Raw genomic sequence first — 16,099 nt, forward strand, 5'->3', positions numbered from 1 at the left:
TTAGAGACAACTTAATTTCATCAAACCATTTTTTTCAATTTCACCATTTCCTTTTCTTTACCTTTTGCAAGACTTTTTAAAATCATCACCTGAACAAAAAAAAAAGTCAAACACAGACTGAAGTAATTTTGACACTTCACATTCGTTAACATATAAATTAAAAAGTTTAGGCCCCAAGACTGAACCCTGGGGGACTCCACAATCAATGTTCATATAAATCTGATATAATTACCAGAAAAGTGCACATATTGTTTTCTATTATCTAAATAGCTTTGTACCCAGTTTAAAACCACGCCCCTCACCTCATATGAATATCATTTTGAAATAAGAATTTTATGATCAATGGTGTCAAACGCTTTTTTAAAATCAATGTTTCTTGCTTCCTATTGCTGTGGTCATTTCGTCTATTCATTTCATTAAAGCATAACTTGTGGACCGATTTTTACGGAAACCAGATTGACTTTAACAGTTTCTCCAACACTTTAGAAAACTGTGACAATAATGGTCTATAATTAGTGAAACTGTGTTTATCTCCTGCTTTAAAGAGTGGCATAACTTTTAGCAATATTCATTCTATCTGGCAAAATACCAGTACAAAAGGAAAGATTCAAAATGTAAGTTAAAGGTTTAATTATACAGTCAATGGTTTTTTAAATAATGATCATGTCAATCCCATCACTGTCTGTTGAAGTCTTATTTTTAAATTGTCACAATACAAATTATTTCAGTCTCATTCACTTCTCCAACAAAAATAGATTGCAGTACTTTACTTTCCCCATCCCAGCCACCTTCTGCTTGTCCATTATTATGTTGTTTAATAGTTTTTGTAAGATTCAGCCCAACATTTACAAAACAGGACTTAAATTCATTCACCACTTCTTTCAGGTTTTTTAGGACCACCTTGCTGTCATTAATGTAAAAGCTACTAAGTTTACTTGTGTGCTCTGGATTATTGGCAATTACTTCCTTCAGAATTTTCCAGATACTTTTAATATCATTTTTATTTTCTAATAGCCTTTTATTATAATAATCTCTTTTAGCTTGTCTCAATATAACTGTCAACTTATTTCTATATATTTTGTATTGCTTGTGTTGAGCTCGGCCTGTATCTGTCTTTCTTTCTGCTTTTTCCTTCATGATATTTTCTTTAGTTTGTGCAAAGCAAAAAGACAGTGTATAAAGAATAGTCGACATAAGCTTATCGTTGTATTTCATTTTCTTGAGATTACCTTAAAGTTCGTAATCGTTTGTGGAGAGTGAAATCACAGCAACCACTTCGGCAGCCATCTTGTGGAGTGTGTTGAGTGTGTGTGTGTGTTCAGGCTTAGGCTACTTTTGGGGACGCAGACTTGGGACCAGTTGATAAAGCTAAAGTGTCCGTTAGCTCAGTCAGCGTTTCTACTGAATAAGCCGACTCACTTCTCCTTTCTGTCTTTTCATCCAAGACATTAAAGTCATCTGCTGCTGATACTGAATGTTAGCAGCTAAAAATACTGAATGATTAAAAATCACAATATTTTGACTATTTTCTGACATTTTAGAGACAAAACTATGAATGGATGAATGGATGAATCATCATGTTGATTGACAGCTGTACATGCACATCCAGTAGAGACACATAAAAACATGTTGGTTTCTGAATCCACTATATGATTAAAAAAACAAGTCATTGAACAAGAAGCTAAAAAAGCAAATAAGAGGAGAAAGAACAAAGTTCCTCTATAGGCCAGCAGATACTTCCTGTCATTATGTGTGTTATAGTTAGTGGCTAAACTCTTCCAACATGTTTAAAAAGCTCGCTCACAACTTGACGTTTCAGTAAACTTTGAGCCGCTGGTGGTTTTCTCTCTGAGAGCTTCTGAGTTTCACTTTGGGTGTTGGACTTGAACATTGACTGAGACTCATAAGGATCAAAGCCACGACCTCCCAACCTCCAAACAGTCCTCTAACAGACTGAGATATCTGCTCTGAGAAAATCAGCTTCTGTTTTACAGCTTTTTAAATGTGGATATATGTGACTGACTAACTAACTGTCAGTCATGTGGAAACCATGTTGGCTTTACAAACTCTATTTACAACCAGTGAGAGATCAGGTTGGTACTAAATAACATGAGAACGTTTCTCTGACAGGAGGAGACTCTCCTTCCTACAAACCACACAGAGACAACGAGGAATCAGACCAGTAGACCCCAAACCCAGCATACAGAGGTTCAGTGAATGTGGTGTTGAAGGTGTGGAGGTGGATCAGTGTGTCAGAGGAGACTCTGTAGAAGGAAACAGTGCCAGCAGGACAGTCCACATACACTGCTACTCTGTTAGAGACAGAGGAGGAGGAGGAGGGGGAGGCGGAGATGCGTGTTTCTGTCTTATTGTGCCAGACAGAGTAACAGACAGAGTAACCACCATCAGAGCAGATCAGTCTCCAGGACTGATCGTTCATTCCAAACAAACAGTCATCACTGTTTCCTTTCCTGCTGATTCTTCTGTAACTCACTGATACATCAACCTTTCCGCTCCACTCGACCTCCCAGTAACAGCGACCAGTCAGAACATTTCTACACAGCAGCTGAGGCCAGTAATCAAATCTGTCTGGATGATCAGGATGTGACTGAACCTCCTCCACAAGTGTCACCTTCCTTTTGTTATCAGACAGTTTGAGTTTTCTGTTCATTGTGTTTGGATCCAGTTCCAGTTCACAGAAATCTGATGGAGAGAACGAGACACAATACAGCTGATCAGTTATTGATCAGTTATTGATCATCTGTTTCTAACCAGATGTCAGTCGGCCATCTTGGACAGTTATGTACTGTCCAAGATGGCCGACTGACATCTGGTTATTGATCGATCATCTGTTTGATGATGACATCATCATCATCCTCAGTAGGACTGACACACACACACACACACACACACACACACACACACAAACACAGACACACACACACAGAGCCACACACAGACACACAAACACACACAATACACAATACACACACACACACATACAGAGACACACAATACAGACACACACACACACATACACAGACACACACACAGAGACACAGACACACACACACAGACAAACACACACACACACACACACAGACACACACACACACACAATACACACAGAGACACACAATACACACACACACAGACACACATATACGGAGACACACACAGGCACACAATACACACACACAGAGAGAGAGACACACACACACACACACAGAGAAACACAATACACACACACACACACAAATACACACACAGACACACATATACAGACACACACACACACACACACACACACACACACAATACACACAGAGAAACACAATACACACACACACAAATACACACACAGACACACACACAGAGACACAGACACACAAACACAGGCACACATACACACACAGACAAACACACAGACACACATACACACAGAGACTCACTCACACACACACACACACACACACACACACAGAGACATAGACACACACACACACACACACACACACAGACACACAACACACACAGACAGACACCCACACACACACACACACACACACACACACACACACACACACACATACAGACACACACACACACATACAGACACACACACACACACACACACACACACAAACACACAGATATTTCATGTTTTATGAGTTTTTATTTATTGAGTTCTTTTATTTTTTGTGGTGTTTTTGTTGTTCTGTTCTGGTTGTCAGTCTGAATGTTGACTTTATGCTTCCTGTTTGTTTTTCACAATAAAATAAAGAATAAAAATAAAAGCAGACTTACACCTCCAAGGACCTGGTGTCAACCATCGGACTCCAGCAGGCTGCAGGCTGAAAGGAGGAGGGGGGTCAGAGCAGCACGTTCTCTTTCAGCATGCTAACATGGACGTTACATGGCTCTAGTCTACTGTTTTATTATTCTCTTCTAATGTGGGGTTGGGCTTTCATACACTTTGATCCAATCTGAATCCACTATCCCAATCCTTCTGAAACCCTGATTGAATCTAATCAGGTTTAACTTTCAACATTTGCAGGAAACTTCAGTTAGAAAGAAGAAAAAGTCTTCCTCCTCTATCACACATTGTCTGTCCATACCTGAGAGTGTCCAGTCTCCAGTGTGGATCCTCCAGTGCAGCAGACAGGATCCTCTCTCCTGAGTCTCCTGGATGATTGCAGCTCAGGTCCAGCTCTCTCAGATGGGAGGGGTTGTCCCGCAGAGCTGAGGCCAGAGAAGCACAGCCTTCCTCTGTGATCAGACATCCTGACAGGCTGCAAACACACAAAACAACACACATGTCACACAGTGTGAGAGTACTGCTGTGTGCAGTCACATACAACAACAAACTGTCTCCATACTAACTCACTAAAAGATGAAGTGAATCAGGGAGCTCCAGAAAGTTGAGCATCCAGCCAGATGGGAAGATTCAGCAGCATGTTTTTACCTCGTCATTGTGATCCAAATGTTCAAATCATTCTAATGTGTTTATGAAGAGTGAAGCTTTTGCCAAAAGGAAGAATAAAGACGCACTTTTGTCACAGTGCTGTGTCAACTTTTCAGGTTTTTTTAAAACTCCACTAAATCAACACAATAATAAAGAAATGTATTAAAAACCGGAACAAATAATATATGAATGCGCTTTCCCAGGACTACAACAGCAGCTTAGCATGTAGCACTTAGCTTAGGCTACAATGAAGCCTACAGTGGTTAGCGGCTAACAAGCTTAGCAGCATCAGCTATATTCTCATCACATGACACAAACATTATATCCTGACTGGCTTTTTGCTTCAGCACCTTTCAAGGTAAACTAACACAGCATTAAATGATGGTGGAACTGAAGCTTCATGCTAACCAGCTAGCCTCAGGTGGCTAACTCAGCAGGATAATCCAAGTTAATTTGGTGGGAAATGCACAGCCGCACTGCAGCTGAGCAGTTTTCTCTTTCTGACAACACGCCGGCTCCACTCGCTTTAACCTTTGTAAATCTGACATTAAAACGTTTATTTTACTCTTTAAACTAACTCATGTTTGTCCTCACAGCTGTCTGAGTAGCTGCTGCAGTAACTGAAGGAGACTACAAACTTCTCTGTGCAGCCGAGAAGATGTTTAGGGATCGTTGGTAAACTGTAGCATCTACCCATCGACTGCATGAGAAGTGTTTAGGGAACATCTGTACCGTTAGTAGGAGACCTGTTCAAAACTTAGGTCAGAGGTTACAGAACAGCCATGTTCCGGGTCTGTATCCACACCGGTAGAGGGTATCGGTTACAACATCCAGAGAATGAAAAGGGTGAATGTTTGAGTAAATTTATAGAACTTATTTGCTAAATATTACATATTTAAAATTTAATTTGTGGACCTGTAAAATCATCAGTAATATTTAAACAATACAAATATGCATAGAAAGTAATTCTGTCCAGCATATCATGTCAGCAGAGACAACCCTACAAAGATTTCATATTTTATGAAATCATTCAGATGTTAAATGTTTGTTCAATCTCTTGAACAGGTTGATGGATCCTGACCTGAGAGTCTTCAGTGTACAGTGTGGACTCTCCAGTCCAGCAGAAAGCTGCTTCACTCCTGAATCCTGCAGGTTGTTGTTACTCAGGTCCAGATCTCTCAGACTAGAGGACTGGGAGCTGAGAACTGAGGACAGAGCTGCACAGCTTCTCTCTGAGAGGTTACAGTCAGTCAGCCTGGAGATACAATCATGAACAACACAATAAATTAACTTTGATAAATAAGTTGATTATGGACTCTTTATGATACTGGATAAAAATTCTCCTCTCAACATTACTTTAAATCTCCGTTGTTCTATTCTAAACATATTGGAGACATGACAGTTCAATATGAGGATCAATGATAAACAGATATGTGATGATCTAAATCCCATTATATCAAGGCAAAAACTAGTTTCTCTGTCTCAGCTAGTACTCATGTATGTGCGCCATGAATATGAAGCTGAATCAAAGAAAGATAAAGTGGAATATTCAAACATTTTCTTTCCTGTGAATAATAAAACCCTGGTGGAAAACTTCTGTGAACCAGAAATCCGGACATTCGAGAGACTGAACCTAATAATTTAGAAAAATATACCAAAGACAAACTGTGATTTGAACTGACCTGAGAGTTTCCAGTGTACAGTGTGGATTCTCCAGTCCAGCAGAAAGCTGCTTCACTCCTGAATCCTGCAGGTTGTTGTTACTCAGGTCCAGATCTCTCAGACTAGAGGACTGGGAGCTGAGAACTGAGGACAGAGCTGCACAGCTTCTCTCTGAGAGGTTACAGTCAGTCAGCCTGGAGATACAATAATGAAACAAAAAATAAATTATCTTTGTTAAAATGTTGATTCTGGACTTTTGGTGATGATATATATTCTCTTCCCAGAACTGGTTAAAATCTTTGCTGTTCTATTCTAAACATGTAGATATAAGATAAACATATGTATGCACTGCTGACCTGGAGAAAGCCATTCATGCCTTTATATTATCCTGTCTTGATTACTGTAAATCATTATACTTTGTAATGCCGCAGTCCAGTTTATCCGTCTCAAAAAGGAGGGATCACATCACTGCCATACACTGGCTTCCTGTTAACTACAGAATTGATTTTAAATTACTACAAATTGTTTATAAGCCCTTGATTGGACTTGCTCCTCTGTATTTAACAGAACTCCTGGTCTCATACCACACTAGCAGAGAACTTAGGTCATCTGGCCAGCGACTCCTGTCTGTCCACAGATGCAGGACTAAGTGCTTTAGGGACAGGCCCTTCTCCATTGCTGCTGTGGAACTCTCTTCCACTATTGACATTTTAAAGAAAACCCTTAACACTTACTTTTACTACCTAGCTTTTAACTGTATCTGACTGTCACTATATATATATATATAATGACCATGTATTTTTATTTCAGATTCCTTTTTTAAAATTGTGTTTTTTGTGTGTTCTTCCTTTGTGTGAAGCACTTTGGATCAACCATGTAGTGTTTAAGGTGATATACAAATGAACTTGAAGTATGTAATGATCTACATTACATGTTATTAAAGCAAAGATCAGTTTCTCTGTCTCAGTCAGAGTTTATGTTTGTGAATCAAAAAAAGACAAACTGGAAAATTCTAAAATTTGAAGAGTTACACAGCTTCTCTCTGAGAGGTTAAATAAACAGAGGAAATATAAAAAACAAGTAAGTAGTTGTAGCAGAATATTTAAATAATGATGAATAAATCAAACTATCTGTGTACTTACAGAGCTTTTTTGGAGGCTTTGATCACTGGCAGCAGCATCAGAAGAGCCTCCTCTGAAGCAGAGTATTTCTTCAGGTCAAACACGTCCAGATCTTCTTCTGATGACAGTAAGATGAAGACCAGAGCTGACCACTGAGCAGGAGACAGTTTATCTGTGGAGAGACTTCCTGATCTCAGGTACTGTTGGATCTCCTCCACTAGAGAACGATCATTCAGTTCATTCAGACAGTGGAACAGATTGATGCTTCTCTCTGCAGACACATTCTCACTGATCTTCTTCTTGATGTACTCGACTGTTTCCTGATTGGCGTATGTGCTACTTCCTGTCTGTGTCATCAGACCTCGTAGGAGAGTCTGATTGGTCTGCAGTGAAAGACCCAGGAGGAAGCGGAGGAACAAGTCCAGGTGTCCATTTGGACTCTTTAAGGCCTCGTCCACAGCACTCTGGTAGAAACATGTTGATTTGCTCCTAAGCATTTCAGTGAACCAGGATATGATTGTGTTTCCTGCCAGCAGATTGACTCCAGACTTGATGAATGTCAGATGGACATGAAGAGCAGCCAGAAACTCCTGAACACTCAGATGGATGAAGCAGAACACCGGAAACATCCCACAGTCCTCCTCTTTAAAGATCTCTGTGAACACTCCTGAGCACACTGAGGCTGCTTTGATATCGATGCCACACTCTGTCAGGTCTGATTCATAGAAGATCAGGTTGCCTTTCTGCAGCTGCTCAAAAGCCAGTTTTCCCAGAGACTCAATCATCTTCTTGTTCTCTGGACTCCAGTGTAAATATTTTTTAGCTCCTCCATCATACTTGTTGTTTTTGACTTTGGATTGAAGCAACACGAAGCGGAGGTACATCTGAGTCAGGGTCTTAGGCAGCTCTCCTCCCTCTCTGCTTTTCATGGTGGACTGCAGAACTGTAGCAGTCATCCAGCAGAAGACTGGGATGTGGCACATGATGTGAAGGCTTCGTGATGTCTTGATGTGGGAGATGATGGTGCTGGCCTGCTCCTCATCTGTGAATCTCTTCCTGAAGTACTCCTCCTTCTGTGGGTCAGTGAACCCTCTGACCTCAGTCACCATGCTGACACACTCAGGAAGGATCTGATTGGCTGCTGCAGGTCGTGTGGTTATCCAGAGGCGAGCAGAGGGAAGCAGTTTCCCCCTGATGAGGTTTGTCAGCAGCACATCCACTGAGGTGGACTCTGTAACATCAGTCAGGATCTCAGTGTTGTGGAAGTCCAGAGGAAGTCGACACTCATCCAGACCGTCAAAGATGAACACAACCTGGAACTCTTCAAACCTGCAGATTCCTGCTTCTTTGGTTTCAGTAAAGAAGTGATGAACAAGTTCCACCAAGCTGTACTTTTTCTCTTTCTGCACATTCAGCTCTCTGAAAGTGAATGGAAATGTGAAGTCTATGTCCTGGTTGGCTTTGTCTTCAGCCCAGTCCAGAGTGAACTTCTGTGTTAAGACTGTTTTCCCAATGCCAGCCACTCCCTTTGTCATCACTGTTCTGATTGGTTTATCTCTTCCAGGTGAGGCTTTAAAGATGTCTTCTTGTCTGATTGTTGTTTCTGGTCTGTCTTGTTTCCTGGTTGCTGTTTCAATCTGTCTGATCTCATGTTCATCATTGACCTCTGCAGTCCCTCCCTCTGTGATGTAGAGCGGTGTGTAGATCTGATTCAGAAGGGTTGGGTTTCCTGCTTTAGCGATCCCCTCAAACAGACACTGGAACTTCTCCTGCAGGTTAGACTTGAGTTTACGTCGACACTTTGCAGCAGGAGTTTCTGTATGAACACAATAAATAAGATATGTTGACAATTTGAAGAATACATATATGAACATATTTTCCTCCATATCTTGAGACATCAGTAAATGTCGAATTTATCCAACATGTTAAATTAATAAAATACAAGGTCAGTCACTCTGCAGTTTGGATCTATTGTCCTCATCTCTCTTCTCAGTACATGGTTTGTGTTTTTCTTTCGATCTTATAACTTCATGAACATTATTCCAAAGAGAGCTTTTACTGCTTACGCTATTGCTTAAGAAAACAGCTGTAGTGGAACAAAAATTTAACTTTAACTTTTGGGACACAAGAATATCAGAGTCCTACTACAGATCAGTAAAAGACCATGTAAAAGTTATGTCTCCAAACCAGCAAAGTCTGTAAGCTGCTTGGAGTGCGACCAACTGATAGCGAGGAAAAGAAGATCATCAAATACGTGAGAGTGAGCAGTACATTGACTACCACATGCTAACAACAGACACAGATTATTACCTACAAACTAGAATTGTTTTAAGAGTATTACTTTTCAGCTCAGTTTAGGGTTAGGGTTAGTGTAAGACGTGAGAGAGTTGATATACCTGGAGGTCCACTTGGACCAGAGGTCAGTGGGGGATCCTCTCTCTTCTTCTCTGAGTCTGTCTGTTGGGTTTGTTGATGTCTTTGGGAATCACCTAAAAAAAATCAGAGTCAGACTTCAAGGTGAAGAAGAAAAATGTTGTAAAAGGTTTTATAATGTGATTTCTACATGATCAGTTTAACATATAGATACAACACTAAATGTATGGAGGTGGTAACCTGGAGGTCCACTTGGGCCAGAGGTCAGTGGGGGCTCCTCTCTTCCCTCCGAGTCTGTGTTTTCTTTCGCCATCTCACCCTGTCTGTCACTCTCCTCTGCCTCAGCAAGAACCTCTGAATGAATAAACAACAGTTGACAGAAATAGAAAATATAAATCATAAAAATATGTTCTTACAAGTGTGGTATCTATTCAGTTCAGTTTTATAGAAAGATCATTAAATCATATTTAATAAAAGAGGCTTTGAAACTGCATTGCCCTTTCCAACATGGAAACTTGGTTGGCTTGTTCTGAACCTGATGATCCAACATTCACACTTAACTCACATAGATCTCCATATCATTCCTGATGGAAACTGTACATTTTCAAGATGGGTATTACTTTCAGTTTATTCAAGATGGACAAGAACATAATAGTTAAGTGTAGGGATGTGTATGTGTAGGGAAGCAGTAGGAACTCTCTTCACTGAAAAATAATTGTTCTATTCTGTTCCAAAATGTTCTGTTGGTAATGAAGGTAAAAGCTGTTGTGATATCAGTGATTGTTATTGTACTGCTGAGTCTGCACTGCACCTGTTACATTAAGCTGTTTGTAGTGTACAGATGTTATTAGAGTTTTATCAATAGACCTAAAAGGCCAAAATGACATTGTATTAAGCACAGGCTTAGACTACTGCCTGACTGGCGCATGTAAGTTATCACATAATAGGGTAAACCAACCAAAAGGAGAAGACGGTCTCTCACACTTACTGTTTCAGGCCTACGCTGTCATTAGGCTATAACATATCGCTTTCCACTGCATTTATAATGAACTGCAATAAATGTGAGCTGCTATGGAACATTACCTCCTTCATTTTAGAATGACTAGTTGTACTTTTGTGATTAACATAATGTATTACTGAACAGAGAAAGTAATATTGTAACAAATTACTTTCAGAAACAAGTAACTATGACTGAAAGGCTCCTGGTACAAACACCACAACAGGGTCCAGAGTCACTCACTCTTCTGTAGTTCCCTGGTGGAGGAACGAGTTACTATAATACGCAGAGTCCCTCTCAGTCTTTATAAACAGATTAAAGACTTCATGAAAAAATAAGTCTGCTTCTATCCAGTCTGTTCACTGCCTGTAGGAACCTACATCATACCAGACTTGGTTTCCATTGCAGGAACTTATGGTTTATCCATTGTTACTGATTCTGCTTTTGTTTCCATTGAGGGGAGCTTCAGACTAAATAAAACTAGACAGCCGCCCCCGGCATCTTGCACAGTCAGTCAGAACTAAAGAAGACTTTTGGATGAGAGGAGAAACACCTCGAACACCTTTCCATGACTTACCTTTAGGTTCTGGGAGGAGTGACAAATGTTCCAGCAGATTATTCTGATTCATCTTCCCTAAAATAATTTTGGTCACTTTAATAGCCTTTATAGAGTAGCTCTCGAACATCAGATCCACTGTTTTAATTCTGTTTGCTTTCTCCAGGTGACTCTTGGGGATTGATTTGAAACCTTCAAGGACCCCCCGCTGATACAGGTACCACTGGAATAATTCAAAGTCCTCAGATCCTAAATCCTCCAAACACTCAAAGAGGACCTCTGTAGGTGTTGCCATCTTTTGTGCTGCTAAGATCTAAAAGAAAATATGAAAATCTGTATTAACAGTTACACAATTAATTTTCTGGATTACAAAAAATGATTGATATGATTAAAAAATTGACTTGGAAAATCCAACTTGTTTCGTGTCAAAACATTAATACAACTATTAATGAAAAAGATTCAGTTTCTGATCAATTTAATGTTTTTTTGGTTAATATTGGACCTAATTTAGCTGATGAGATTATTAAGCCTAGCACTAAAGATGATGTGGAAATTAAAACTAATACATGTAATAATGTAATAAATATAAATAAATAATCCCTGTTAATAAGGTGAACAGATGAAAAAGGAATTCTTGACATTGTTAAAATATTGAAGAGTAAGAAGTCTACATACAGGAAAGGAATTGACTGATTGTGGTTAAAAATATTTTTGAGTGTGAGGTGAAACCACTGACACATACTGTCACTGTCCTGTCTGGTCTCATTGTGTTTTCTGGTTTTGGTTGTCTGTTTGCTCTGTTTGTCCCTCCTGTGACCCTTTACTCATCCCCAGCCAATCAGCTCCCTTCCTGTCCTCCTGCCTCATTAGTTCTGTCTGTATTTAAGTCCAGTTTTCAGTTCAGTCTGATTCTGTTCTGAACTACACTTCGAACAGTAATGGAGCCAGAAGATGTTTCCTCAGGAACTATGTGAGGTAACTTATAACCTTTTGTGCCTTTGTAATGACTGGAAATACTCCTCCAGTAGTGAAGACAGAGAGACAGCCTTATCATTGGCACCAGGCAGTGTCTTTAAAGTCTTGGTTGAGGAAACTGCTGCCTGGGTGTTCAAAGAACGTTATTAACCTTCCAGTCAGTACTCCAGTAGCCATTTTAAATGATGAACACTTCTCTTTATAGTTGTGCCATTAATAATCTGCTTTGTGTCAGTTACTTGTAAGCTATATATACAGCATGTTTGTGTATAATTGCTAAACTGAATGCATCAGATGGTAATTGTTGGAGTTTAACAAACATCCAGCAGGTGGTGCTAACGCAGCTAAATAGAAATGAAGGAGCCTGATGTGCATCATTTGGACTTGTTGAATCATGTTATGTTATTGTGCAGGACGGATGTTTTGTCTTGATTAATGTCGACTTTGTAGACTCAGAAACAACCTGAAAGTCCTGTAAAATCAGCAGCATGTAGTGTTTACAGTGTGAAGACAGAGCTGCTTAGAGAGCGGTGATAACATCTTTTTCCCTTTCTGATCTGAAGTCAATGATTAAAATGATAAATGGTCAGAAAGGTAAGACGTTATATTTGACTTTCACACATCTGACTAGTTAGGAACATCACATGATCATTTTTTGTCTGATGGTGTAAATAATTGTGTATGTGTAATCGCTCTATGTCACTTTTCTCTGTCATGCGTTTTTTAAAAATGAACCATGTGTGAGCAACAGTCACAGATAAGATAACAGCTGACACCTATTGACAATCCCAATATACAGTAATTTATATAAAAGTTCACATATCTACCACAGAGTGCCTTAGTCTTTTTTTCTTTTTTGGACATAAATCCCAGTATACATTCCTATCATCTCCTCTATACACTGCTATCACACCTTCAATCCAAGTAGCCCAACATCTACTGCCTTGCTCTTATATAAAAGAGCCAAGCAAATGGTGACACCTCTCATTAACACCCATGAACTGCTGGTATATTCGTTTAATATCAACATTATCCAACTTCTCTTGGTGGCACACAGCAGCATGGTTCAACCTCCTCTGTGTCATTGTGGTTCTGAGCCATGTTTTTCATTCATTAGCAGCCTATGAGGGGGAATATTTACTTCAGGTGATTTACACTTTGTTTGGTGAAAAACCTTCTAAGCCAATCAAAACACAAACCTGTCTCAAAGACGTATTTGGGAGGCGGTGCCCTTTGTGTGTCAAGTGAGGCGCGTTTTTTCCCTTCAACCTTAATATTGGTATGGACACGTCCAAACGGTTCAAACGCAACTCTACGCCTGAACAGAGACTGCAAAAGCAAAATGTCTCGCTAGAAATGTTATCAAAACGCATTTTAATGCAAAAACTATCTTTAAATATTACATTCTACACTGAGAATTAAAGTAATGGCTGCCATTTTATTCTATTTATTGTATTTGTTTTCTCAGACAAAAACTTGAAAGTGATGTGCACGCAGTCCTATAGTACGACGGAGTATTAGGGCCAGACTGATTACGAGAATAAAGTCGTAATATTATGAGAACTCTTCCTGCGTTAAAATGAGGAATGTTGAGCATCTTGTGAAGTTATAATTTGGTATCGGTTTCACAAATAAGGAAATACTTCATGTTTTGACACATCAGCATCAAATTATTATCAGTATCAGGACAGGAAACGATTGTTCAAACGACTGAGTCTGTTTGGAAGAAAGAGCCACACGGACTTGGAAGAAATTCCACTTAAAGGCTATCCCTGGTTAGCACTTTATTCTCGTAACATTATGACTTTATTCTTGTAATTTCCAACATGTTATCTATTTATTTATTTTATTCCCCCTCTTAGTATGGCCCTAATACTCCGTCGTACTATAGAAAAGAATAGAGCAGAGAAAACGTTTTGACTGTGAACCAACGTAGCTGTGATACGTTTAGATGTGAGAAACATAATCATCAAATGTTCATTAATCATGTTTGATTCCAGTAAATCAATCATTTAACAACATGTAGATTTATCCTCCAACATGAGAGTTCTTCAAACTTTATGATGAAATAAAACAGACAGCAAAAAAACAAACCCTGAAGTTACTAAAGAGAAAGTTAAAGAATGAAACAAAGCAAACTTACAGTTAACAGTCCAAACTGATCGACGGCTGTCACTAAGTGTTTTCTTCACAGGTGAGCTGTTTCCTGATGAGTCAGAGCTCCACCTGTAGAGGAGTCGGGACAGGAAGGAGCAATACTATTTGCAAACGCGTATCTCTCTGCGTGTGTGTAGTCAGATACGTGTGTGTGTGCTTTATCATTTGTGTGTGCGCATCCAGATCTGTGTGTGGGTGTAAAAAACTCTGGATGTCTGTATTCAGATTTGCAAGACAAATGTATGCAAAGGTCTGTGCACGTATCTACAGATCTGCCACGGCAGAAGTGTAGCAAAATCACGTGTAAAAAGACAGCCAATCGAGAGCTCCTGCCTGAGTTGTAACTGAAAACATTTACAGATATGTTTACACATTTATAGATCTATGTACACTTACAGATGTATACGCATTCACAGATCTTTGCATGCATTTGTAGATTTGTCTTCACTTGATAATCTCAATACAGAAATACGGATTTTTTAAACACACACAGATTGAGATACGCATTTGTAAATAGTATTGCTCCAATAACAGCTCCATACATGACCATAGTTTATGGATGTTTTTCTATATTTATTGTTGTATTGATGGATTCTCAGTGTTTAACTGTGTGCTGTTAGAACAAACAATCATGTGAGGAGAAGCTGAACGTTACATTCACATTGTTGAGATTTAAGACCTTTAACTGACAGTTATTAAACATCTTTTTATGGTATTTGTAAAGTTATTTCTTCATATGGATAACTGCTCTTCATCCTCTGTTACAGAACACATCAAGTTCACCAGCTGATATTTCTGTTTGAAATAACAACTGTTTAAAGAAACTCCATCCAGCAACACATTCATTATAAATTAGTTTCTCCTGCTGAAATTATTAGTGATTCATTTTCCACAAACTAGAAAAAAACATGAAATCAAACTCCACTTACTGAACTTTGTCTCATGAGCTTCGTCACTCTGCAGCTCCAGACACCTTAACCTCTTCACAGTTAAAGTACTTTATGCAGTCTGACTGGTTGGACTGAATCTCAGAGTAAAGATGAAAAAGAGTCATTTACATATGAAGCTTCCTCATATGAACACACACACACTCAGCTGCTGTTTGAGTATTTGAAAGCTTTATTGTGCCGATTCTGTGTCTGACTTCCTGGTACAATCTGCTCTGTTGAGCTTGTCGCGAGTTAGAAACAGCTCCGTCAAAAATAGATTAAAATTTCTCTTAAATAACCTCATAATATTGGCAAAATACTTCATTCATAAATGTAAATTTCTAAATGTAAGCCCTTTGTTTTCTATTTTCTTAAAAGAGCTCTCTATTTTTGGGACTCACTTAAAAATATTAAGTCCAAAAATGCACAAAGTTTATATCATTTATTTGATCTTTCCCTTCATCAGACCCCAGAAAACTAAACTTATTATATATATGCTCCTAATTCTCTATGTTTGTAAATTTCATTTACCTTCTGTGTATTAAGTATTCATTTAATTTATTTATTATTAATTAATTTTATCTTACTTTTTATCTTTTTTTACCTTAATTATAATTTTTATATATATATATATATATATATATATATATATTTTTTTTTAATTTCATGGCTTTCCTGTTCCATCTGTTACTGTGTTAAAGTTTTATTGAAATGCTGACATGTTTAGCTCAGTTTCAAAGTGTATGTTGTATTGAAATTTCTTCTGCTTGTAAGATTTGTAAGACTAATAAAAAATTAAAAAATTTAAAAAAGCTGTGGATTGATATCTGCTGAGACGCGGAGAGTAACAGTCAGCAGCTGTGA

General features: G+C 38.8%; 1 protein-coding gene across 1 annotated transcript; it reads right to left on the reverse strand.

Moving 5' to 3' along the window:
- Positions 1-1,286: 1,286 nt before the first annotated feature.
- Positions 1,287-9,919, reverse strand: LOC128382759 (NLR family CARD domain-containing protein 3-like; the record flags this gene model as incomplete). The annotated part of the gene is made up of 8 exons (XM_053342771.1): positions 1,287-2,703; positions 3,808-3,854; positions 4,119-4,292; positions 5,547-5,720; positions 6,148-6,321; positions 7,270-9,064; positions 9,645-9,737; positions 9,862-9,919. Coding segments are annotated over 8 exons (3,072 nt in total), but the record flags the coding sequence as incomplete, so codon positions are not given.
- Between the last annotated feature and the right edge of the window lie 6,180 nt (positions 9,920-16,099).

This window comes from Scomber japonicus, chromosome 21, assembly GCF_027409825.1.
Source record: "Scomber japonicus isolate fScoJap1 chromosome 21, fScoJap1.pri, whole genome shotgun sequence".
NCBI classification, from domain to species: domain Eukaryota; kingdom Metazoa; phylum Chordata; class Actinopteri; order Scombriformes; family Scombridae; genus Scomber; species Scomber japonicus.